A 27,138-nucleotide genomic window follows, 5' to 3' on the forward strand; every position below is an offset into this window, starting at 1 on the left:
TAACTTCTCTTCTGATTTGGTATTTATGCAATTTGCATTTGAATAACGAATGTTTCAGTAATGAATGTAATTCCATATTAAACGTTACACAGAGAAGAGACTAAGAATACACAAATGCATAAGAAACACGCACTAGCATTTTGTGTGTCAACAAAAATCTACTTCAATTTGGATACCAGGTCATTTTGAGTGGCTGCAATTAGTGTTTTAGCTTCTTATTCGAATAAAAAATCTTCCAAATCTTCGTCTGCAGAATCACCTTGGACGTCCCACCTAGATAGGAATCCTGTGTATACAAACGTCAATCGTGAGATACATGTTCTACATTGACTGTCTTTTGCCAACTAGCTCCGGCCCGAAACACTTTGACAATATGAACATAACATTCCATAGGGGTATATAAATAATGACTATATTAATATTTCTAAGTTCGTTTCTCTATGGGTTTTCGACTTTATAAATAATGTTTTCCATGAGTATTTTCAAAAGCACAAGATCTATCGAGATGTGCACTCGCTACTTCGACTCCAGATTACTAGGTGATATATATGTAACACTGCCTCAATCTCGTAGCTAAAATTATTTATCACTGCACATTAATCCCGTGAAAAGCATTGTTTCAATTTGATTCAACTTCGAAGTTAAACATCTGACTAAACAAATCTGTTCCGCCCCGCACCCTACATCAGGGGAATAAAATTGATACTTTATGAAAATATAAATAAAGACTTTAACACCAGCTAGCAACAGACTCTAAATCCAATGTCTGTTAAGAATAGAAAATTGGAATTTTTTTGAGCGACTGTTGTCAATTATCACATTTAACGGATTGTTCTTACCCTTTACATCCCATTTCCATGAATGGTAATTGGTTGTCTTTACCCCCCATTTACTTGGACGGAAATAGGTTGTTCTGGAAAAAAAAAAACGGTATGAAATACAGATATGGTTCGTTTGTAGAATACATAATTAAGTCTGTCGTGGACAGTGTCGTCTTTACCATTGACCTAGAGGCATCTAGCTCTCTCAATTGTAAAGGTTTCTTCCAGAATGAAGCCGGTATAAAATGTTACAAAACTGATATTTGTTTAATGTTTTGGGCGGGTTATTATATTTTGTCCCAAATTTTTTAGCGTCCAAAAGATTAAAACAGAATACGACCGAATCAATAAATTTGTCCAGTTTTAAAAATCGCTACCTCTTCAATCTTGATAACGTAATATGCTATTTTAAAATACCAGTTTACCGTAATAATGCCATTACGTTTTTGAAAAAAAGAGAAAATATCTCAGCAACAACGAATCTAATACTTGATATATTTATTACTAGTTCGTATCGGTAGACGTATTTCATGCAAGTTAAAATAAATTCAATACGTCATATGCAAGAAATGTATATGATGAAGTCACAAGGGTTTCATGACGTCAATATTACTCGAGTTACAAAGACTGATTTCTCTGACTGATTTGCGTTTTCATTGTAAGCCACAGTTGAATAATTACAAAAGCTTTCAACCGTTACTAACAAAAATTAGGAAATACATGGATTCGACAAAAATATTAAAACTTTAAATACTGTCCTCATAACCCCGATAAGATATCGACCTACCTATACCATGCCGAAGTTGATGTTTGGATTAGAAGTTCAACAATGCAAATGAGTAAAATCATTCTATTCATTATGTAGCTTTGGATCTATAAGTTCCTGCAAAATAATCCACTACTTATTTATCTCAACTTTTATAAGCTAGTCGAATGTAGCTGGACAATTACATAAAAAAATACACTGGTTTTACCACTGATTCTACTGCTTATTAATCAACTCCCAATTTGCCATATATTTTTTTTAATTCAGTTATCTACTTAGAAGTATACGCATACGAAACAAAATATTACTGGCTACAACATATCTGATGCCTGCAACGCCTCCGAATGTGGATGTTTATTAAACATAATCGAACTTTAAATCGGGGGCAGAATGATGGAATCGTGTTATTTTTCATGTTTTTGTTTCATTGCGTAATATCCCGAAGTTTACGATACTATCATGTCAGTTTCGTTTGTTATGGCAATTACTTCATTAAGCATGTTGTGTATCGATACAAGTTCATCTCTGTCTTATGTTAGTTGGAAGTAATAATGGCGAGTCATTCCACGCACCGTTATTTTACAATACGAGCGATGGGAAAATCCTGATATTTATGTCTCATTAAGAAAACAGTAGGACAAAAAGTCTATTTATTGTGCTTTGCCGATATCAAAGGCAATGCAATAGCAATAAAACGTTACGCTTACTTGGGGGAAATATTTCTTTAGAACAGTTCTGAAACTTTTGAAGCCGTGCTCTCTTTTTTAGAATTTGTCAATTCTAAATAAATATAAATATTTAAAATAAAGAGGTTAAGATAAAATCTAACAAATAATTTAAGTTTATTTTGCTTAACGTCCCCTCAAAAACGCCAATTTGTATGGCGTGCCCACCGTTTGAGAACCAAAACTGCTTTAGAATGTCAACATAAATAAGTGCCTTTAACGAATGAATAGTAAGCAATTGCGTAGTCATGCGAAGACGATTTTGCTGATGAGCTGGTTTGGATCTACACAAAAACGTTGGAGAAATATTGGTAGAGTACCATGCACGAAGCAGCTATTGAGAGTGCTTTATATCATCTTCACTGGACTCACCTATCTACCCATTGTGAAACTTATCCGGCGTTATCAACGACATTTTAAGTTTAATATCGTATACCAAACTGATCTCGTAGAGTCAATGATTTTTAAATTAAAATATACTTCATGAATGTTGATGTTTAAAATAAAATAATTATATGGAACAATTGGTATGCATATATTTGTTCGTAAGTACTTGGTATGTTGGCAAGCTTGCTTGGCCTAACGTGCAGCTGAGAAATCACAGACATCGTCACATCCCATCCCCCATGTTGTAAAATATTGACTAGCATATTATGCTCAACCATCGATTCCGGTATTTCGGAAACACGTATGCGTACTTAGAGCAAGGTGAGAAATCTCAACGGTAAGTAAGGCGTTCACAAAAGCCAGTACTTCGAGATGTCACATGATTACATTGTGCCTGTTGCAGTGTAACTTGCAGACGTTTCAAATCTTTGCCAAAAAAAAAATTTGTTTGTTGTCGGATTTCTAAACGGGATTTGACTTTAGCTGATGAAGTCGGCAATTACATTATTTTGGTCACACCGGTTGTGGTCTATATCCTCGACACGAATATACTCAGTGGCAATCGTGCGCCATGTGTTTAGCTTAAATGGAATCTTCATGTGGCAGAGATACTTCATGTGTGTTCATTATATTATATTGTCTAATTATTATCAAGTCAACTCATAAAGCCTGCACCGACATGTATCCTATCGCGGTTGGTGACCTGACTAATTTTCATTCCATTCCTTGGCATTGTAATGAAGTAACTTCTCTTCTGATTTGGTATCTATGCAATTTGCATTTGAATATCGGATGTTTCAGTAATGAATGTATTTCCATATTAAAACATTACACTGAGAAGAGGCTAAGAATTCACATTGATATAAAAATCCTCCATCAGTATATTCCAGGTCAATGTATTGTCCATACTTTTAATTAGACACAAATTTTTCAGTTCTCTTGGAATGGCTGCAATTGGTGCTTTAGCTTCTTATTTGAAAGCGAACTTTTCCAAATCTTCGGCTGCAGAATCACCTTGGCTTCCTGTGTAATAAAATGTCAATTATGAGTTACTTGTTCGACGATTACTGTGTTTGGCCAGTTCCTACCCTAAAACACATTCCCAGTAGGAGAAATAATTTCTTTTATTGATATATATATATAAATATTCACACTATACGTTCATTTCGCCATTTGTTTTCGACATTGTAAATGCTAAGAATTTTTTAATTAAAGGAGTATTCCCAAAAGTTCGGGATCAAATGAGATGGGCACTCGCTTCTTGGAGTTTTTAACTGCATATTGCAGGTGATATATATACCCCTATCTCTTAGCTAAAATTATTCATCCCTGCAAATTAGTGGTATAAAAAGCATTGTTTTATTTCAATTTAACGTGAAAAAACAGAGTATAATAAAATGAATCTATTCCTACATATACATCAGTTAGACCCCGACATACATCAGTTATAATTGATAATTGGTGCCTCAAGGGCGTATAAATAATGTCTTAAATACCAGCTAGTAACAATAGATTTAATTCCCAGTGTTTCTAGTCAATATTCGTGAGCGCAGGTTGTTGTTTATCAAATTCAGCGGAATGTTCTTACCTTTCCCAACCCATTTCATCGAACGGGCGGGGGCTTTACGGGTAGAAAGTGTTCTTATGATGAACTTATCATTCTCATGTGTTTGAAATATGCGCCTGCATGGACGATAAAACTTTGTTCTTGTTCTTTTGCTGAAAAGAAAAACGCTATGAAATACAAATATTGTTCAGTGTAGAAAACATAATGTAATCTGTCGTACAAAGTGCCGAATTCACGCTTAGCCTAGGGCAGGGGTCACTAAATTTTTTTGACCACGGCCGGGGTATGACTCAAAACTGTATTTAAACGGGATGGATGAATATTTTTGTCAGTGCAGTACAATAAAGTCACAAAAGTTGGGAAATCCGTTCAATTTATTCAACAATATATATTCTACATTTCTGAAGACTCGAATATTAAATTCTATCTAATTCGCGGAATATAGATCGAGAACATCCTAGGAAACAAATATATATACAAGATTTCTATATCTAGACAAATATCCTGAGTTTAGCTGTTATCAAAACGTTGCTGTCATGAATTAGGAATGTTACAAAATCCGCTTTTTTGCGCAAAAAAATGTTCGCATCACGTCTGCTGAGTACCGTTACGCCGTGTTGGAATACCGCTCCTAAAAAACGACTACGCACTGCCTGCTGTAGCTTGGAATTCCATGAAATTTTAACACAATTTAGATAAATTAAACAACTATTATCTATCTATTTAATTTTTTGCATTAGCGCATAAATTTCCCAACATTCGGAGCTTTTAAAAAGTACGCTCCAGTTATACGTAGTGCAAATTAATTATATTGTCCATGGACACCAATAAAATATTTATTTGCGACGTTCTTTCAGTGGTGTCAATGACCGTTGTCAGAATAAAATCCTGAAATAGTCTCAATATTCTATAGATGTGACGCACATGGAAAGATTAGTGATTGATATGTGTTCTTTTTTCTTATTTATTACAGTTCTTATCAAATAAGTAATACAATCCTTATGGAAAAAATTGACCTGTCGGGCGGTTCTAAAATTCCGATATCTCCGTTGGTAACTTGGTATGAAGTTTAATTTTATTGTAACATACCTTACGCTTTCAGATTACAGTACTGTTAGCGCAAAATGCACATTCCGCGTTCATTTTAGCCCAATGAACGTAAACAGTTTCGTCGAAAGTGTCTGAGCGGATGCGAAAATGCCCATTATTACGTCACTTTTGTTGCAGTAGTTTGGTGATCCCTGGCCTAGGGAATCCACGCCTTCTAACTTGTAAAAGTTAGTTCCAGAATAGAGCCGTTTCAAAATGTCACAAATCTGATATTTGTTCAATGGCCCAGTCAAATTAAAAATTCTTGTTTCAAGTTATTTACCGTTTGAGAGATTAAAACAAAAAACGTCCAATAAATAAATTTGTCTAATTTGGAGAAATTCTCTTCTCAATCATAAAATCGGAATATTCCATTATAAATCTACAGTTTTTGGACACCCCGATCGTTTTGCATTTTTGGACACCTTGTTGAAAAGTCGCTTTTCTCTTTGATTACTGAGCCAAAAATTTTAAAATTTCATTTTTAAAATTTTCAGTTGTTAAAGATGAATTTTCTCTCTAGAAGGCTATTTACTTTTATTCTTTTCAAATATTTCCGTTAGCTCTGTGAGATTCGCCGCCGTAGGACGACTTCACCAATAAGTCAATGCACGTGAAACAAATAACTGGCTAATTAATCCAATACCCGACATGGACTTATGGCAGGACGAGTGGCCTTGGTTCGCCATATGATTAAGTGACCTTATCGACTTTCCTCGACTTATGTAAAAACTTAACCTATCCTATTTCTAATAACTCAATAAACATTTTTAGTATTAGTAATTTTGTCAAATATATCGACCTACCTCCACCACCATGAAGTTGGTGTTTTGATTAGAAGTCCAACAATGCAAATGAGTAAAATCATTCTGTGCAATATGAATTATATCCACCTGTATAAGCTAGTTGTATGGTGCTAAACAAGGACATGAAAAAATATTATAGTTTTATCACTGCCCTACCTCAGTAATATTTATTAAACCTAATCGAATTATAATCGGGACCAAATGGCCGAATCGCGTTATTTTTTTTCATCTGTTTTGGTTTCCTTGCCTAAAGTTGGTATTGTGACCACAAGGTTTGGCTCAATTTGCTTCTAAGAAATCACAGGCGCCGTCTCGCCAAGGTTGTAATATATTCACTAGCATATGCTTGACAAAAAATTCCGGTATTTTCAAAACATAGCATTGGTTAATTTAATAAGTCATTTTCCAATGACATATGGCGCTGTTTGAGCGCGTCTCCGTCCTATTTGCAGGATATTTGTAGGCATGTTTACTCTATTTTTAATAGAATATCTTTAAAAGAATAAAAATTGCTATCATTGCGGGCAATGCTATCGATATATGCTTGTCGCTATTTAGCAACAAGGGTAGCATGCAGCATAATGAAGGGGAACAACAACAACAACGGATTTTCCAATTTATAGCGCTCACTGCACCAATGGTAATAATTTAGGTGTCTTGATGATGATAAACCATTTTACACGGACATATGGGGGCTGGTTGATCGGCCATTCAAAGCAAGGTGGGAAATATCAATGGTATTTTTGGATGTCTTGATGTCTGATAAAGCCTTTTCCACTGACATATGGGCGCTGATTCGAAGCAAGGTGGGAAATACCAATGGTATTTTGGATGTCTTGATGATGATAAAACATTTTCAACTGACATATGGGCGCCTGTTGATCGCGTCATTGTCGTATTTGTAGGCATTTTTACTTCATTTTTTATTAGAATATTTTTGATAGAATATAATTTGGATGGAATATTCTACGGGCAATGCTTACAACATGTTTTTTTCTCTATTTAACAACAAGGGCGGCATGCACTATAATGAAGGGTTACAACAACACATATTCTTCAATAAAATACGATAATCACAAAAGAGCTTCATCCACAAACTGTTCAAATTCGAATATTTGTTAACCAGCCATTACATGATTAATCAGTCACTGGAGCAAATATGATGAATCATGCTGTTTATTCACTTTGTGATTATAACATATTTCTGCGTCCCAGTTTGCGTTAATAAGTGATTGTACAAGAATTATTCAGAAAATTGGAATTATTCCCAGAATAAGTTTCATATGGAAACCGATCCTTGAGCAAAAGAAAACTCATTCATACGTCCCTTACATGCAAATATAATATACAAATATAAGTACAAATATTAAACAAATATAAGTACAAATTGAAGCCTAACTATGTATAAAAATATCTAGGAAAAAAATAGTGTTACATTCAAAAGTTTTTGAAAATTTAGTTCGAAAAGATTTTGTGAAATATAAAAAACGCGTATACATCGGTTGGGCTAAATATTAAGATGCACGCTCCTCGTTTTCCGTAGTTTTATTGTTAAATTAAAGTGTTTTTGAGATAGGATGAATGCTATTGAATCTGCGCTTCGCTTCGTTCTCTTACCCCATTTCGTCCTCTTGCTGCGGTTCATGTTGCGGACAAATTTTCGAGCTTGTCGATACTAACTGACGATGATATGCCAGTTTATGGAGAAATCTAAAACACAAGAGCCAGAGATAAAGGCCAGCTAAACGAAATCCGAACGATTAGTAGTCTACAGCAGGGCTCTCCAAACTAGGGGCCGCGGCCCCGCACGGGGCCGCGAAACGAATTTCAGGGGCCGCAAGGAGAACCCCTATTTTACACACAAAGTACTACGGGCTGTTGGTATTCTGGGTAAAGTTCGCAAGCTTCTTCCCACACAAGTTCTGCGCATGATATACTTTTCCCTCTTTCAAACTCACATTCAGTATGGTCTTGTTGCATAGGGATACTCAAGTACCAGCAAATAGTCTAGAAGAATAGAAGTTTTGCAAAATAAAGCTTTAGGAATATTATCCAATTCTACACCTCGTACTAGTTGTACCCCTCTATTTGCCACAAAGTTCAAAGACTTATGCTTTTTTGAAGTTGCAAAAATAATGCACCAATTCTCATCAAATTTATTACCAAGGGCTTTTGATAACTTTTTCACAGCTCAGTATTTTATACATAGCCATCGCACTCGATCATTATCTCAAGGGTCCCTTTTTGTCCCCAGATGTCAATCGAAGCGGGCCCAAGACACTCTCAGATTCACTGGTGTAAAAAGTTGGAATGATCTACCTTCCAGCCTTAAAGACTTGACATATCCCAATTTTAAAAAACAGTTACGCAATCACTTATTCTCATTGTACTCTTTATAAACATGTATTACTTTACCCCTATTTCATGCTTCAGTACATTTATGACTTCAGTGTCTCATGGACATGATTGTGATCCTATTTTGTTTGATATATCGTTACACTTATGAAATGTGTTTCCTACTCAGATATCAGTATGAGTATTCCTCTACTGATCTACAGGTAAATCTAGTATAAGTATATTTTATATTACTCAACTTCCTCCATGAATTCTCCTTCAAAAACTTTTAACTGCTAGAACAGCATTGCGTCAAAATAATAATATATAGGGGAAATCCCTAATTCGGAAAAAAAACATGGCAACCTATTGCCTTGTAGCGCCATCTCGAGGCAATGCTGTCTTCGTATAAAAGCGTTTACCTGTGTCCGTTTCTTAAATTTTAATTAATACAGCTATTGCAAGGTAGCCGCTGACAAGTAGACCGAATGGTCATTTTGCGGCCATCCTGTTCGTTCTGGGCAAAGGCATGTATATTTTTTTCAATTTTGCTTCAATTTTTTTTTGTGCCCGTTTGCCTGGACGGCTAATAAAAAAACGACTTGATTGATTTGATTGATCTATTGCACATTTTTGGACTCTTGATTCGAAATATAATTATATAGCAAAACTGGTGTAAAACAAAAAATCACGATTACTAGTGAATACATCATCATATTGTGTTTCCCAGAAAATAAGACAGTGTCTTCAATTAAAATATAAATATGTATGGCTTATTTTGGGGGATGTCTTTTATTTTCATTTTTCAAGAAGACAATTACGAGACTTTTAAATATACAAAATAAGAGAACCAAATTCTATTTACTTTTAAAAAACACGTTTTTATTTAAAATAACTACCAGTCATAGATTATTAATTATTTAAACGATTTCTTGATATCGACTAGGTAGAAAAAAGATTTGCAAATAGGTCATATTTTAAAGAAAAGGGCTTATATTAGGATAATTTTTAAACTTCAGGCTAGACCGCATTTTCAGGCTAGGTCTTATTTTCGGGGAAACACGGTAGAAACACCACGCTTGCATATAACAAATAATGAGGGCTTAAATTGTTTTGTCTCAGTCTCGTTTGTTATGAAACGTGCTTCATCAAGCATGTTGTGTATCGATACAAGGTCATCTCTGTCTTATCTTAGTTGGAAATAATAATGGCGAGTGACTCCACGCGCCGTCATTTTACAATACGAACGATGGGAAAATGGGAAGTTATAATTGATAAGTTATGATTGGTGCCTCAAGGGGGTATAAATAATGTCTTCAACACCAGCTAGTAAAAATAGATTCGGATTCCCAATTTCTGGTCAAAATGAAATGTAATTATCGTGAGAGTAAGTTGTTATTTACCAAATTGAGCAGATTTTTCTTACCTGTTGAAACCCATGTCATTGATTGGGAGGAGGAGGCTGTTCTGGTAAATCCATACCCCTATTCCCGGGATGTGTTTGAAATCTGTACCGGCATGCACGATAAAACGTTTTGAACTTTTTGCTGAAGAATAAAAACGTTATGATATACAGATATTGTTCATTGTAGAACACATTATGAAGTCTGTCGTGAACAGTGCCTGATTTACCCTTAGGCTGGGGGAATCCACGCCCTCTAAATTGTAAAGGTTCGTTCCAGAGTATCGCCGGTTTAAAATGTAAAATGTAAATAAAACTAATATTCGTTTTATGTTTTAGTCAGGTTAGGAATTCTTGTCATGAAATACTCAACGCTCAAAAAATTAAAACAAAAATACGATCAAATAAATAATTTTGTGAAACGATACTTTTTGAATCTTGATAACCTAATCTGCTATTTTAAATTGACAGTTTTTACCGTTATATTGTTATTTTTTATTTTGCCTTAATTTTTTTTTTTAAATATGGAAAAATATATCGGCGATAGAGTATCTAAAAATTAGTATATTCATTGCTATATCTGATCTATAAATCCGTTTATTTCTAATAATGCAAAGAACGGGTAATATTGACATCAGGTTTTCTGGTGATGTTTTTTTTACATTTTCGATTTTTGGCGGTTTTTAAATTCAACTTGCTATCAAATCTTCTTGTGTGATAATGGTATTATCATGCTTGTAAAATTCCGCGAGTTAAAATTAAATTTATGACGCCATATAAAGATGTAATTTTTCTGACGTCATTTTCAACCAAGCTATTCGTAAATATAGCGACGGGTTCGACACCAATATGAAATTTTTATTACTGGCTTCATAACCCCGATAAGATATCGACCTACCTCCATCATGAAGTTGATGTTTGGATTAGAAGTCCAATGTAAATGAATAAAATTATTCTATGCATTATGTATACTATGATCCAATCTTGTTCGTGCAAGATAATTCACAACTAATTTATATCCACTCTAATAAGCTAATGAAATAGTGCTAAAAGAAAAATACACTAGTTTCACCATTTCTTCGAGTTAATATTAACATTTCAATTTGCCGTAATATTTTGAAATTAGATTTAAAATTCGCCTATAGTTTGAGCTTCACTATATTTTTATATTCTGGCTTTCGTTATGAACAACTCTGATATCAAGGCATATGAATGCAAGAAGTGTTCCCAAATTTGAGTAATCATATAAACTAGTTAGGCGAGGCTCATACAATGCTTAACGCCAACACGGTTCAAACTTTACTGCGATAAACACCAACCCAAAGACTTACACGTTATACCTGACTATCTTACACTTGAGCGATACATTAAGCTATAGTCGTGTGATATTACTCATTTCCCTGCATTGTTGTCAGGTAAAGTGAATAACATCGTGAGTTTCTATAACATTTTAAAATTAGGGGCAAAGTCGGGGAACGAAATGCAAGGTAAAAAAAACACCTAATATTGATCCAAAATTGAATAAAATTATATAAATATATATATATATATATATATATATACCGTATATATACATACACGGAACGCTCAAATTCAGCTGTTTCAATACTTACGTTTTTATTTTTAAAAAGAAAAAATTTTTCTTGTACGAAACACGTTAGTCTGCCAGTAACAAGTTTTTAAGTTCCAAAGTTCATCACATTGAACCATGAATGATGATGAATGCGATTATACTGCGTAACATACTAATTTACAAATTTCAAGCAATTATTATTCGGTACATCAAGCCCAACTAGGTTCTGGAACGTTTTCGGTCTCTTCGCTAACGTCGACGAATTTTGGTAGAAATAAACAGGATTAATAGCATAATAGTCGTAATTTAGAACTGTGCCGAGCTCGAATGAGTACGTCGTGACCTGAACATGACGCGAAAATTGGTAAATGACATATATAAATGTATTGTATATTGTATTTCTAAATGTAAACGTTACAGAGAAGAGATTGTGCACACGAACATAACACACACTTGCATTTTTTTTGCCTACTTTACTGTTTACATCAAGTTGTGTAAAGGGACTGAAACCTATGGGTAAGGGGTATATTCACTTGGCTAACACAGATAGTCCCAAACTCGTAATAGAACTAAAATAAGGAAAATCAGAATGAAATTATGGCCTAACTTTAGCCTGGTACATATCCTACGGAAATGCCTGAAACGTCTCTGACTGTCTGCGATCGTAATCCGAGACTGAATTATAGGAGTATAGATTTGGAATAGAATATAACAGATAGTGTGCCTGATCGGAGCACAGTTGACTTTCTCTCGGTTAGGATGTTATGCCTATGACTAAATAGGTTTCTTTTTTGATGATGTCTTTGGCAATAAATGACTTGTGAAAGAAGAACGTCAATGTGATATCATAATGCAGGGTCTCCTAACCTGGAAGATATTCCTCTCCGCAGAAAAAAATATTTTCTTTGGAGGAGAAAATATTCTCTTCGGAGGAGAAAACATTACTTGGTATTTTGAGTAGTTACACCAATATTGTTTATTTATTTAGTATCATTGTAATACATATATTTAAACAGGTTATGAAACATCCAAACTGTGCAGAAACCAGGGTGTGAAGATACTTCAAAGTTTGAAAAATAACTGAAACACATTTTTTTATGTATAATGAGGGAGGAATAATAATGTCTGAATAGCTAAAGGGAGCTCAGCGGCTCGCGCATTGTGCTTAGTGTTATAGGAATACGCCTGCCATCGCGCCTCTAATCACACTGTGTATGTTCGCTTGTTTGAATCCTGTGGAAAATTACTATATGCGCCAGGATCCCTGGACTCATACCCGCCGTATGGTGACAGCCTGTTTCGCCATTAAGTCCAAGTATCTGAAACAAATAACTAACTAGCATAACTAAAAATAGGTCGATTTGGCATTCTTGCATATTTTGTGTATTGCTAGTATCCAACCATGGATCCTGCACTGTCCGGACTCAATAACCGCAATGATCAAGATCAACCAAAAACAAACTATTCTTTTCACCAATTACGGAAACTGTGAATCAAAAGAACAAAACTACTACATCATGAAAAGAACTTGGCACAATACACAAAATTGGGGATCATACCAAAAGGACTATCGATCACGGAGAAAACTTGTGCAATATCAATCTATAGGAAGGAAAAATGGGAAAACATTCACATTGAATTTTCCAAACAACTCACACAACAGTCACTCAGAGAAGCAACACCTACTCTCCTCGGGGGTCTCTCATAAATGTCGTGTCCCACTGTTTTTACGTGTCACACTTGACCCACTTGTCCCGGAAAATGGGAGAAGTAGGACACGTGGTACAGGAGGGCAAGTGGAACACGACATTTCTGAGATACCGATCCCTGGGGAAAATATGAAATTTTATCCTAAGTAACGAAAACGTTTGGAAACCCGTATCTCATTGCAAAACAATGGCAAAAACGTAATAAACATTTAATTTATTTACAACTTAAAATTAACTCGTTCGTCAATAATGTATTTCTGCAATCAAATATAAGAAATATTTAACAAAAATTTCGAGCAATCTAACTCTCTGAAGATCCGAAAGCAAGTTTGATTTTTATATCAACGAAAGCAGCCATGTCTGCAAGCTGGCGAGTCCCAGTTCATGGTTGAAACTGAAAAAGAGTGAACATAGATTAAAGTTACTGTAAGGAAAATATGATCAAAATTTTGGGGTTCTGATGAAAATATTAACTCATATGTGATGAATATGAACAGATGTTCCGAAAGTGTTATTGGCGCCAAAAATACTCTATTGCAATATTATGCAATGCAAAAAGGTATTGTAGTTGTTTTAGTTGTCTTTATATAATTGTATATTGTAAGGTGCGATACCCCACTAGCTTTTCTGTTGAACATACCAGGTTGATGCTGTAGGATGTAATGTGAATGTCTCAAAAGATCTTTTTTATTAAATACATACAGGTGCCAACGAAACTCTTTACAATATCACGCAACACAAAACTGTGACGTTACTTATAGAGTCCTATTTGGCGCAGAGTTTGAAACGTTTAGATCGGGAGTATGTAACGTTTATTACACTCGGTCCAGATAAAAATGATTATGTGAAACCGCAGGCGCCACCTTTATTTGACATAAGCGTTCTAGTTGTTGCAGGCACAAAAGCGTTTTAACATTATATGCATAGATAATAAATTTAAATTGGGTTTATGCTCTGCAACGCAAAGGAATTGAAAGTACTCGCGAGATTAAACTAAATCCAAAACTTGTTACTGCCAGGCGAAATTGGCATTACCCGCGGGCCGCACTATTTTTCCTGCGGGCCGCAGGTTGCACACCCCTGGTTTAGATGGTATTATTTAAGCAACGTTTATAAGTGATCAATGTCAATGATACCTTCATGGAAATTAGCATACCCGCCTTGGGCCTGTAAACGGACAATCCGTTATGAGCAATTGTCTCATTTTGAATATACATGGAATCTTATTCCAAATCATAAGTATAGTTTTAGTCAAATATACGCAATTCGGAAGCATATTACCTTTGTAAAGATTGAACTTGGTTGCATAGTCCAGATCTGAAAGCAGAAACGAGATGTTTAAAAAACTATCTCACGTAAAGCCATGTGTAATAGATACATACTTTCGACATGAAATGAACTTATAAATCGTTTTTTTATTATTCCGCTGTTATAAAAATCGCTTTTTTCTTGAATTACTGGACCAGTTGCTTGGTAAATATCAGTGGTTAAAGCTTGTTGTTTTTAACAACAAAGGCTATAACTCTGGGTTCCGTGCGATCGCATTTTCTCTTCGAAGTTTTGTGTGATGACGTCATCAAGATTAAAAAAAATGCGTTCATGGTTTACTGATTATATCACAGTGATCGGGTGGTTAGACTACTGGTACTGTAAAAGATTTGTTGCTACCACGGTTTGGCTTTCGTGTTCATTTTAAGTATTTATGTATTGCTTTCTTGTTTTGATCTATCTATAAGTCAGTAGCCTTTCATCGTTTGTTTGCTTTATTTTGATGCAACGGCCAAGATTTGTTCCATTTTGCTTTACGACTGTAGAACACAACTAAATTAGGGTTAGGCCATAATTTCGGGAATACTGCGGAAGTCACTTGGCTGGTCCCCGAACTCGTAATAGAATTAAAATAAAGAAAATTGGAATAAACTTAGGGCCTAACTATAACCTGGAACACATACTACGTGTCCGTCATCTTGGTCCGCATACTACAGGAGTACCCTAAATTTTTAGGAATTCAACACTATTCTGAGTAAACTGATTAGAAAGTCTAAAATCACTGACTCGACTCCCCGTCCGTCAAACACTCGAAGTGACTCGAGTCATCCAAACAAAATGATTCGGACTCGTCACCAATTAACCGCCATTTAGACTTAACCCGATCATTGTCCAACTTTAAACTTTGGACTCGAGACTCGGAGGACTTATGACTAGGGCTGGGCATTTTCGAATACTTGATGATTTCAGAATCGAATCTCGAATACCTGGAAGGTATGAAATTGTATGTAACTTTCTTATTATTTTAGGTCCTCCAGACACATAAATTACTGGAAACATAGAATACATCACTGACAATAAAAAATAAAAAAACGTTTTCATCAATACCTCAATACAGAAAAGAGTCATATGTCAGAATTGTGTTGAAAATATATGGCTTCAATGATAAAAAATTGAGAAATTTACCTCGACCATTGGCGGAAAGAGTAAAACAAGATGGCGGCGATTCGAAAATTTGCTCTCAACCGATTCGAATAATTTACTATTCGATTCGATTCGAATATTCTATTCGAAATGCCCAGCCCTACTTATGACTCGCTAATCGCGGTTTAAGGAATTCTACCCAACATTATTAACATTATGTTTCACGTTTTCTGATATCATGGCGGTTTATTACCCCTTTAAGCTTCTCAATTTCCTTTTAAATTCGAGTTACTAAATTTACTCGCGTTATTAGCGTATGCATTTATTATAAATGTGCAAATTTGTATTTTGGATGCAAAAGTAAACATTTATTATGAGGTCATATACTTACAATTATTAATCGCCCCTCCCAACTTAATCCAGATAACGCCACTGGTGACATTTATACATCAAATAAGAAGTGTGATTCTTAATTTCTTTGAAGCACCCTTTCATTTATAAAATGATTTAAATCATTGTTAAAAATTTTAAATAATAGAAACAATTTTGAATATTATAAAATTATTCTCACCATTCGTACTTTTTTCCCAATTGCCAGTTTTCATTGCTGGGAAAATCACAAAAAAAAAAATTTAGGTCATAATGATTTTGTTTTTACATGTATATATATATGTGTGCTGATCAACGAACAGTATAAATGTTCGGTTGTGAGTTCGAGAAAAATTTACAATCGACAATCACTCTCGACTCTAAATAAAACGTTGATTCTAGAAACATCCAATAGAAACATATATCAGACTTTAGAATAATTACCTGCCTTGCCCGCTATAGCGTAGGCAACAGTAACTGTGTACGCTGAAGCTACCTGCTAAAATATATAAATGTACAGTAATTTAACTATATTTTATAATGTATATTATAGCTAATCTTGGTAAGTATAACTAGAATTCTAACTCATGTTTTAGTTCTGGGTATACATACTAAATGTATAAACCATGTTATTGAAAGCCTTCACGAAACAGCTTTTCTCTATTGTGTTTTTGGTCATTCATGAAATGATGTTACTTGATTTTCTATTACTTGATTGATATTAGATTTTATTTAACATGGCCTTTGTCCAAACAAGAAGCGTATTATCTTCATGGAAAGGCACAATGCACCAACCCGTATTTATCCAATATCTATACTTGAATAATTTTTCTTAATTGTGTGTACTTATTGTCAAGCTTTACTAGGCACATTACATTTGTCGAACAGTGTGTGCAAACTAAGGCCCACGGGCCAAATTCGGCACGTAAGAAAAATTGTGCGGCCCGCGAGAAGTGCCAATTTTGAATGGTGTGTCCGCGAAACGAGTTTTTAGTTTAGTTAGTACGTGCGAGCAATTCCAATCTCTATGCGTCGCAAAGCTTATGCCAGTACTTGAGTGCCACTGTCATATTAGCATAAATATTAGCTAGCAAAAATCTGTTGCAGAATACATAGCAGTTTTCTTTAGACAATTTATGCGTTTTAACTCACCATTTCCGCAAGAACCCCTAACAATTCCGTGAAATCAATAACAAAAAAAAACAATTTGTTGTGCTAGCAACTACTAAAAATGCTATCCTAAATAAAGGGGCGGCCGGCGGCTTCACCCACTTACTTGTATCTGGCCCTACTGTAATAAAGGTTGCACACCCCTGTATTATACTGAACAGTACAAGAATAATGTACCTGTGTCACCACGACTCTGTAACCTCCCCATGCATCAGCAGGTAGTATACAAACAGACATAAATGTGAGCAACAGTATAATGTGAGCAAATACCGCCATTCCTAATTATTGCTCTGCGCTTGTATGCAACGCATAGAGCATTTAACAATTACATACTTCCTTTCTACTAATCAACGCATGGGATTCTGTGACGATATTCCGCTCGTTAATTTGCAGATAGGTGAAGAAATATTTCGGATTTGCGGAAATGCGAGACAAACATACACGCTAACTCAGAAATATGAACACGAACAGAGAATATACTTTTAAACCTATTAGAAATTAGATTAGGTATCTATCGTAGTGATTTTTATATTTTGACTGATGCATCTGATTAAAATATTCAATAAACTAAACTAGCAAAGCGTTTGTTCTCAACTATTAGTTCTGCTTTGTCAGATTTGTAATAATAATACGTTTGTTTTGTTTATTTATCCAAATTAAGATACAATCAGTTTAAAACAGTTTAACACCAAAGACACACTGACTAAAATAAGGACAACAAGATTCAAGAACTAACAGCTTCTTTATGACTATCAATGTGTGGTGTGATCGGCCTAAACATGAATAAGTCACACACAATATGTGGACTTACAAAGAAGCCAATCAAAATGTTGTTTGCTTGACACGTTATAAAAGTCACAACGCATGACAAGATTTATTGGACGTGAGGTGTACATATGGATCGTTCTGTTACTATGTTGTTTTCAAAATACTTTTCTTATTTTTTTCTTGTTATGATAAATCGCCTTTTTCTTCAATTACTAGACCAATTGCTTTAAAATTTCAAATACCTGCAGATTTTATTTTTGCTAACAATAAAAGAGCGTTGAAGTAAATATATAATTTGTGAATGTAAAAAGCGCTTTTCCGACGAAAGTTTGGCAACAAAAATCACGAATGGCTGCGCCATGTCAATAAAATTAAAAAGCTTACGTTTTAGCATTATCGTTTTATAATTTCATAAACTTTCTCTTAAATATCATAAGGTCGTAATCAGGTAAATTTCGATAATTTTGATTCCTGCAAACGAATGTTACATTCAGCATTAAACGTGTGCAATTATTTTTCGTGATTAAGCAACATTATGGAGTCAATTCGACATCTCGACCTGATTGTCTGAAGACACTTCCAGAACAGCCAGGTATCTGTTACAATCCCCAATATACCATATTTACCAATTATTCATCGCCGTTAAAGGTACATTTGGACTTCATACACTGGTGTGATATTTATTCATACGCAATCACGTATGAATAATTGCATTGTAGATATTTTATTATTTCTAATGCCAAGTGAATACGTCATGAAAAATTCGCGATGAATCTACATTTAAATTCGACTCGTTCATACTCAAGTTTCCAATTCCCATTTGAGTTCGAGGTATTCATGATTTAAAAATGTGATCTACAGCAACTCGTAGGGTTATCAAGAGGTTAACGATATAAGTCTATCGACTCGAAAATATATAAAACTTTTCAAGCAGGTTTTGATATAGGATACAAAATTCTATGATCAGAATAGTCTTTGTCAGTGATAATGTACTAGAAAGACAATACCCATAAAAATGAACAAATCGGAAAGACCAGAGGTCTTCAGGTCATGCGCTACGTCCTACGACATGGAATTGATTGGTAACAGGTTCATATTTCAAGCTCAATTACTCAAAAATGATGCAAATATTAAAAACTTTCATGTGTTACTTAATGAATGTTGATGTTCAAAACATTTAATTGGCTTTAAAATAATTTTAATGGAATATTTATTGAATAATTTTATTGGAAAAATGAAACATATAATAGAACAAATAGTAAACCTACATTTGTTTAGTAATAGTTGGTATAGTGGTGAGATCGTTTGGCTCAACGTACACCTTAGAATTCACAGGCACCGTCAAAACTTGGTTGTAAAATATACAGCAGGCTTCAGTATGTTTTCAGCATATTATTCTTAAGCAAGTTTCCGGTATAGCACAAACATAGCAGCTCGCTGTGTATAAGCAAGGTTGGAAATGCCAACGGTAATTTAGGCGTTTGCAAAATTACAGGTTTCGAGATGCCGCATGATGTCGTTGGGAATATATCATGGCACGGTCTCTTCTACTTTATTTCCCCGAAAATAAGACCTAGCCCGAATTATAAAATCGATTTTAATATAAGCCCCCCGACGACAAATGTGCAAAAAAATTTCATCATTTGACGTCGAATTTTTAAGCAAACAAACTTCAGCCCAAATGCCTCATGTGTATTTATTATATCTGTATTCGTATTAAACCCCTCATCTCAGGCAATGTTCAAACAATTTCCTACATTTGGGACAAATAACTTATGAACTTTCCCAATATCTGACTTGGACCGGTCTTGAGAGGCTTGAGAGGCCGTGGTTAGTTATATATTCATTCTGGCTTGGTGACTTCCTATTCTTGTGATACGTTTGAGTTAGTCTTAGGTCTTATGATTAAAGATTATAATTTGCCCGATGTTTTTTTGCTGGCTGATTTTATAATCAAGCCTGGGCTTTGTCTGATTGTTATCAAGTCAATTCAGAAAGCCTGGACCGGCTTGCTACTGTAGTTGGTGACGTGAATGTCTTCCATTACATTCCTTCTAGACATTGTATGATGTAAATTTTCTTCTTATTTGATATCTATGGAATGTGCGTTTGAATAGCGAATGTTGCAGTAATTTTCAAGATGTTTTACTGGTTGGTTTTAAAATCGAGCCTGGGCTGTAGCTGTATATTTATTATCAAGTCAACTCGTAAAGCCTGGACGGACATGCATGCTATTGGATTTGATGAGCTGATTGTCTTCCCTTACATTTCTTCTAGGCATTATCTATGCAATTTGCGTTCAAATGCCGAACGTTTCAGTAATGAATGTATTTCCAAATTTAAACGTTACACAGAGGAGAGGCTAAGAATTCACATTGGTATAAAGATCATCCATCAGTGTATTGAATGTCACTGTATTGTCCATATTTTTATTAATCAGCCACAAAATTTTATGTTCTCTTGGAGTGACTGTAATTGGTGTCTCGGCTTCTTATTCAAAAGAAAAATCTTTCCAATCTTCGTCTGCAGTATCACTTTGGACATCCCACCAAGATAGGCCGAGACCGTCGTCACCTGTGTAAATAAACGTCAATCATTGGGACTCGCTACTTCGTACTTCGACTCCGAAGTGATATATAAGTAACACTGCTTCAATCTCTCAGCTAAAATTATTTATCACTGTTCATTATTCATGTGACTTTTCATTGTTTTAATTTAACTAAACAAATCTGTTCCGCCCCGGACCCGACATCCCGGGAGTAAAATTGATACTTTATATAAATATAAACAATGTCATCAACACCAGCTAGCAACAACAGACTTTAAATCGAATCTAAATGTCTGGTAAAAATAAAATATGGCATTTTCTGAGCGACTGTTGTCAATTATTAAATTTAGCCGTTTGTTATTACCTTTTACATCCCATCCCATTAAACGGGTATAGGTTGTCACGGGGGGTCCGCTGAAAAATAAAAACATTTTGAAATACAGATATATAATGCTCGTTTTTAGAACACATAATGAAGTCTGTCGTGGACAGTGTCGGATTTAAAACATAACAACCTGGTGGCCCACACCTTCTAAATTGTAAAGGTTCCTTCCAGAATGAAGCCGGTTTAAAATGTTACAAAATGATATTTGTTTAATGTTTTAGTCAAGTTTTTAATTCTTGTCCCAAATTATTGAGCGTTCAGAAAATTGAAACAAAAATATGGCCAAATGAATAAATTTGTCTAATTTTGAGAACGCCCCTTCTTTGATCTTATTAACGTTACTTGCTATTATAAAATCACAGTTCACCGTCATTTTTTTGAAAAGATAAGAGAATATCTCAGCAACAACCAATCTAGGAATTAGTATATTTAAATTTAATACTATTTCTATTGCACCACTGATTACCCTGCTCGGGATCGCACGTTCAATTCCCTCGGGGAATAAATTTGTACAAGTGGATTGCTGGATTTCTCGCCGTCATAGCGTCGTGCGGTTCATCAACAAGTCCATATTCATAAAACAAATAAATGCCTGGCTGATTAAATAATACCCGACATGGACAGGTAACCAGACGAGTGGCGTGGTTCGTCATATGCCTGAGCCGCCTTTAGGAAATACAGCAATGGAATCAACAAAAATATCAATACTTCAAATAATGGTCTCATTAATGGTCACCCCGATGAGATATCGACCTACCTAAACCATAAATTTGATGTTCGGATTAGAAGTCCAACAATGCAAATGAGTAAAATCCTTCCATGCATTATGTAGATTATGATCTATAAGTTCTTGCAAAAGAATCCACAACTGATTTATCTATACTTTTATAAGCTAGACGTAAGTCGCTAAACAAGAACATGAAAAATTACAATAGTTTTACTACTGCTTTTACCAATTTAATTATTTATTTAATATTTTATAAATATTCATTTATTATTATTATTATTTGTTTATTTAATTTATCAATTTTTTGGTAATGATAATTTAGGTGACTTGATGATGATAAACTATCTTCCACTGATATATGGGCGCTGTTTGAGCGATGATTCAAAGCAAGGTGGAAATTTTAAAGGCAATTAAGAGGTCTTGATGATGATAAACCATTTTCCACTGACATATGGGCGCTGGTGGATCGCGCCTTCGTCGTATTTGTACGTAATTTGTAGGCATTTATACTCAATTTTTATTAGATGATAGTAATTGATGGATCAAAATTTGGTGTGTATTGGATATGCTATCGTCATATAATTTTTTCGCTATTTAATAGCAACAATGATGCAGTTTAATAAAGGGGAACAACAACATCGTATTTTCATATCATAGCAGCTCGCTGCGTATTCCAAGCAAGATGGGAAATACCAATGATTATTAAGTTGACTTAATGGTGATAAATCATTTTCCACTGACATATGGTGCCTGATTCGAAGCAATGAGGGAAATATCAATGGTATTTTGGGTGACTTAATGACGATAAAACATTTTCAACTGACATATGGACGCTGATTCGAAGCAAGGTGGGAAATATCAATGGTATTTTGGGTGACTTAATGATGATAAAACATTTTCAACTGACATATGGGCGCCTGTTGATCGCGTCATCGTCGTATTTGTAGGCATTTTTACTTCATTTTTTATTAGAATATTTTCGATAGAATATAATTTGGATTGAATATTCTACGGGCAATGCTTACAATATGTTTTTTTCTCTATTTAACAACAAGGGTGGCATGCAATATAATGAAGAGTTACAACAGCACATATTCTTCAATAAAATACGATAATCACAAAAGAGCTTCACCCAAAAACAGTTCAAATTTGAATATTTGTTATGGCCATAACCAGCCATTATATGATTAATCAGTCACTTGAGCAAATATGATGAATCATGCTGTTCATTCACTTTGTGATTATGACATATTTCTGCGTCACAATTTGCGTTAATAAGTGATTGTACAAGAATTACTCTGAAAATTGGAATCATTCCCAGAATAAGTTTCTTTAAAGGTTCATATGGAAACCGATCCTTGAACAAAAGAAAACTCATTTATACGTCACTTACATGCAAATATAATATACAAATATAAGTACAAATAATAAGCAAATATAAGTACAAATTAAAGTCTAACTATGTATAAAAAATATTTAGGAAAAAAATAGTGTTACATTCAAAAGTTTTTGAAAATTTAGTTTGAAAAGATTTTGTGAAATATGAAAAACGCGTATACATCGGTTGGGCTAAATATTAAGATGCACGCTTCTCGTTTTCCGTAGTTGTATTGGTAAATTAAAGTGTTTTTGAGATAGGATGAATGCTATTGAATGATAAAATACAGTATATATAAGTCACTTATATAACACGCGAAAAGAAAACCTAGATATATGTACAATAGTGTTCAAAGAATAAAATAATAATTTGATAAAAGAAAACAGTGTAACAGATCAAAGTCTTCAGCATTCTGTAAATTGATAAAATTTGCTGTTACGCTAGGAACACTATATATTATAAGCCCGTTTTGTGTTGTCCGAAGTAATAATCAAACCTGAGGGTTTTGAGACAAAATGAATGTATCTACATATTATAAAGCACGTTGTCTATCATTTCTCTTTCCGACTCAGCGTTTTTTTGAAGTTTTTTCGTTTTTGTTTACCACGCTATACATATCTTCAATGTTTTCGGAGTTGTTTGATTCCTGGGCCTCGTCGTTCTCTTGCTGCAATTCGTTTTCTTGCTGCACTTCGTTCTCTTGCTGCGCTTCCTTCTCTTGCCGCGGTTCAGAATCCAGAGACATTTTTGAGGTTGTAGACAATAATTGACGATAGTTTGCCAGTTTGTGATAAAATCTGAAACACATATGACAGAGATAACAAAGAGCTTAGATAAGAACGAGTTGTACTACTGTTTGGACTTCAATATTTGGCTTGAAAGGGGTTCAAAAGTGGGAACTGAACTATACTTTCTACCATTTATAAAAGGGTCATTTACCAAGTTACTACAATTTCCTTAAAAGAATTCAGCCCTACATGTAAAAACTTGAGACTGAAACCATGCAGAATTGATAAAAAATCAAGAATTGCAGATTACCTCAATGTTAGGGTGATTATGAGAAGTACTGCTAAACCAAGCAAGACTGCCGGAACAATTATCAAAATTGATTTATCCTTTGTATTACAGTTTCCATCATAACCATTGGAATCCCTCATTGTTGCCGTAATCGGAATTGAGGTTATATCACTCTGTGTATTGTTTATCAAATAACCAGATTGAGTTGCCGTCGGTTCATTCTCTGAATATGTTTTGTGATAGTTAGATGTGGTGGGAACGCTATTCCTTTCCGTAGTTTGTTGAAGTTCTACAAATAGGTACAGTTCACTTATTATTGGCGGGAACCCTCTTTAAATTCAAGCGTATATATCAAAAATCGCCCCTCAATTAAAGATTTTTATAAGAAATTATGGTATCAAATATTTGAAAATTTTCATTTGAAAAGTGCGTTTGTTTCGTTAAAACTAAAATTACATTCCCTAATGTATAAGAGATTATTGACTAGTTGAGTACAGTGTGCTAATGTACTGTATATTTAAAATAATGTATATACTGTACTATTCTACAGAATTAGCCTATTATAATATCGTTGCAGCTCAGCAAGCATACAAATTACTTCATTAAGTAATATTAGGTTTACACTTTTTGCAGTTATAATATTTTCTCCTTAAGATTACTGCAGAATATAATACGAAGAATTTAAGTTGAAGAGACTTATTAAATTCGCTTATACTTAATTTGTTGCTTTTACCTGTGTTGTTTAATATCCGGTGTATTAACAGGATTTTGAATTCTTGAAGTTCATGAGAGTAACCATCCCCTGTCTTATATGTCAAACTAATTGGAAAAACATTATCTTCAATATTATGCTGGTATATTCCATTACATCCGTCAGTAATAGATTTATCAGATACAGCTTTTGAGGCGAAAAGGAAACAGTCGTTGAGTTTGGAATCACACAGTTCTGTATCCACTAATCCAGCTAAAACATAGTGATCAATTGATGCCTTTACCTGATAGTACATGTAATACCCACTATAATTTACCATATACGGCACTAATGTGAGTATCGGGTCCTAATTTCAAATATTATATCCGATATATTGGTTACCTACGTAGAGATCTCGGCAAAAAACAGCACAACTGAGACATTTGTAATTCTTAATTAACGCAACAGGAAATCATAAAGACAACTATCAAACTACTAAAAACTAGATAATATGCAACGTATAACACATAAACATGTTTCGAGTGAAATAACCCCATGGTGGAATAAAAAAACTAGAACACAAATTAATCGAAACAAGCCTTGAAGGTGGATACAAAACTATATTTTTATAATTAATAGAAGTTTTTTAATTGTTACAAATTAACACGAAAAATGTATTCACTTTGATTGCCAGTAATTTTCAGAGATCCAATGCACTGACTGTTTTGATAGAGTTTATTTTCAGTAATATTAACTAACAAGGCGGTGTTAACAGATATGCAACTATCGGCTTTTAATTCCCAAATAGTGTGAATATCCCCTGTTCTTCTGAAAAATACAAATTGAAAATAACTATTTAAACTATATTTTCATGTTCATATACGGCTGGTTGATCATGAAATTTCATTTCATCATTTTTAAAAGTTTATCAAAAAAAAATTTTCCTATATTTTACATCGTTCTGTTAATTATTATTCATGTTAAAATTATTTTTTATTGGATTATATATATGCTTTATTTGTATCAATTTTCATTAAAACCTAATAAAAAATAGAGAAATGTTTTACCTTACACTTGAGCCTTGTTCAGGTTTAGAACATAAATCAAGGTTAAACTGACTCAGAACGATAGATTGGCAAAATGTTGCTGACACTATAAGTGAACAAAAAAGAATATTTGTTGCGTTGAATATTTTTCATAAAGTCATAAATCCGCTCTAGGGGTGAGTTTCAAATACTCGATAATATTATTGTAGATAACTTCGTTAAGTATACGTACCGTACATTTATTTGCAGTGCAAGTGTCAATTATCTCACTTATTACTAATTAGTTACGTACTTGTTAATAAAAGTCAAGTTATGAAACGTTGAAGTCCTGAATTTCTAAAAGACTCAAACCCTCGATGGATTTCTAGAATTCATATGACTCACTCTAAAAAGTTTCGGAAATATTCAAATTTGAATGAGGCATTTTAACTCAACAAATTCATTCCCTATACGTAGTGAAGTAAACAACACATATCCACTTATATACAGTTTGAGAGTCACTGATGAAAAATGATACGAACAAATTACTCACCTATAAGTAACAATACCCGCGCAAGTAAATACATGTTTTTCAAATATTTCAGCTCGTCTCTTGCAACTACGTCTCTTGCAACCCGTCTCTTGCAGCCCGTCTCTTGCAACTACACCGAAGAACTTATATGGTAATCCCAAGGTATCAATTTGAAAACGTAAATGTCGGGCAAGGCAACAGTTGTTACGTTGCATTCATCAGAGTACCCATGTATCTATACTCTTTATTACGTGTACTAAAGCGATGAATTTTACTTGCCAAATGCAGATTAGTAATTGTAAAGTACGCTCTATGTTGATTGGTAATATGTCGAATCACTTCCTCGTGCACAAACGATCACCTTCAACAGTTTACTAAGGTTCGTTATTTGAAATCATGATCTGACTAATGTAATTCAATGATTGAGATCGAATCTTCCAACAAAATTTTGAATTGGAAGTATTGCTCATTTAGTTCCTGAACGCTTTGGATATTTTTAATTTGGTTCCATTACACTTGAACCCACGTAAATTTGAACCCATGACAATTGCACCTGTATGCTATTGCACCTATGGAATTTTTTTTGTTTCACGGATAGTTAAACCCATACTAACCCTAACCCATGGGTTTTAGCACCCGCATATAGATTGAACCCGTGGATATACGCATGGGTTCAAATGTACATGGGTTCAAATGTACGGTCACCTTTTAATTTACTTAGATTACTCTCCACGAATTATGTACTTTAAAAGTGAAGTGGTCAAATCATGAACAATTCTATGTATATATAATGAGAGAGCGATCCAATATATGGATACGCAGTGATATTGGTCAGAGCTGCCATACCGGCACTATATCGCAGCTGAGCACAATATTTTAATTGCAAAAGCGGAACCACCACAAGTAGGTCAATTTTTAATTTTTATGACGTCATCGC

General features: G+C 34.3%; 1 protein-coding gene and 4 long non-coding RNA genes across 5 annotated transcripts; all 5 read right to left on the reverse strand.

The window, feature by feature from the left end:
* Positions 1 to 149: 149 nt before the first annotated feature.
* LOC120326551 (uncharacterized) lies at positions 150 to 1,706 on the reverse strand. The gene is made up of 3 exons (XR_013476715.1): positions 1,609 to 1,706; positions 840 to 913; positions 150 to 286 (listed from the first exon to the last, which is right to left on the reverse strand). It is a non-coding gene; the product is annotated as an uncharacterized LOC120326551 (long non-coding RNA).
* Positions 1,707 to 3,525: 1,819 nt separating this feature from the next.
* On the reverse strand, positions 3,526 to 6,590 carry LOC144424370 (uncharacterized). The gene is made up of 3 exons (XR_013476663.1): positions 6,162 to 6,590; positions 4,288 to 4,418; positions 3,526 to 3,722 (listed from the first exon to the last, which is right to left on the reverse strand). It is a non-coding gene; the product is annotated as an uncharacterized LOC144424370 (long non-coding RNA).
* Positions 6,591 to 7,076: 486 nt separating this feature from the next.
* On the reverse strand, positions 7,077 to 10,947 carry LOC144419201 (uncharacterized). Its single transcript, XR_013473937.1, has 3 exons — positions 10,796 to 10,947; positions 9,922 to 10,042; positions 7,077 to 7,871 (listed from the first exon to the last, which is right to left on the reverse strand). It is a non-coding gene; the product is annotated as an uncharacterized LOC144419201 (long non-coding RNA).
* Positions 10,948 to 20,011: 9,064 nt separating this feature from the next.
* On the reverse strand, positions 20,012 to 21,732 carry LOC120326296 (uncharacterized). The gene is made up of 3 exons (XR_005567420.2): positions 21,589 to 21,732; positions 20,811 to 20,860; positions 20,012 to 20,472 (listed from the first exon to the last, which is right to left on the reverse strand). It is a non-coding gene; the product is annotated as an uncharacterized LOC120326296 (long non-coding RNA).
* A 1,422-nt stretch (positions 21,733 to 23,154) lies between these two features.
* On the reverse strand, positions 23,155 to 26,256 carry LOC144425764 (uncharacterized). Its single transcript, XM_078115411.1, has 6 exons — positions 26,223 to 26,256; positions 25,712 to 25,796; positions 25,327 to 25,472; positions 24,687 to 24,917; positions 23,975 to 24,242; positions 23,155 to 23,733 (listed from the first exon to the last, which is right to left on the reverse strand). The coding sequence occupies exons 1-6, from the start codon at positions 26,254 to 26,256 to the stop codon at positions 23,505 to 23,507; spliced, it is 993 nt and encodes a 330-aa protein (XP_077971537.1). The 3' UTR covers positions 23,155 to 23,504.
* Between the last annotated feature and the right edge of the window lie 882 nt (positions 26,257 to 27,138).

The sequence above is a fragment of the Styela clava genome, chromosome 1 (genome assembly GCF_964204865.1).
Source record: "Styela clava chromosome 1, kaStyClav1.hap1.2, whole genome shotgun sequence".
Lineage (NCBI taxonomy): Eukaryota > Metazoa > Chordata > Ascidiacea > Stolidobranchia > Styelidae > Styela > Styela clava.

What these genes read in the sequence shown, in the direction of transcription:
- LOC144425764 (XM_078115411.1), bottom strand. Translation starts at nt 26,256, where the DNA reads ATGTATTTACTTGCGCGGGTATTGTTACTTATAG. An exon ending in GAACAAGGCTCAAGTGTAAG is followed by an intron (nt 25,473 to 25,711) that starts GTAAAACATTTC and finishes TGTATTTTTCAG; the next exon opens with AAGAACAGGGGATATTCACA. An exon ending in ATAATCACCCTAACATTGAG is followed by an intron (nt 23,734 to 23,974) that starts GTAATCTGCAAT and finishes TATGTGTTTCAG; the next exon opens with ATTTTATCACAAACTGGCAA.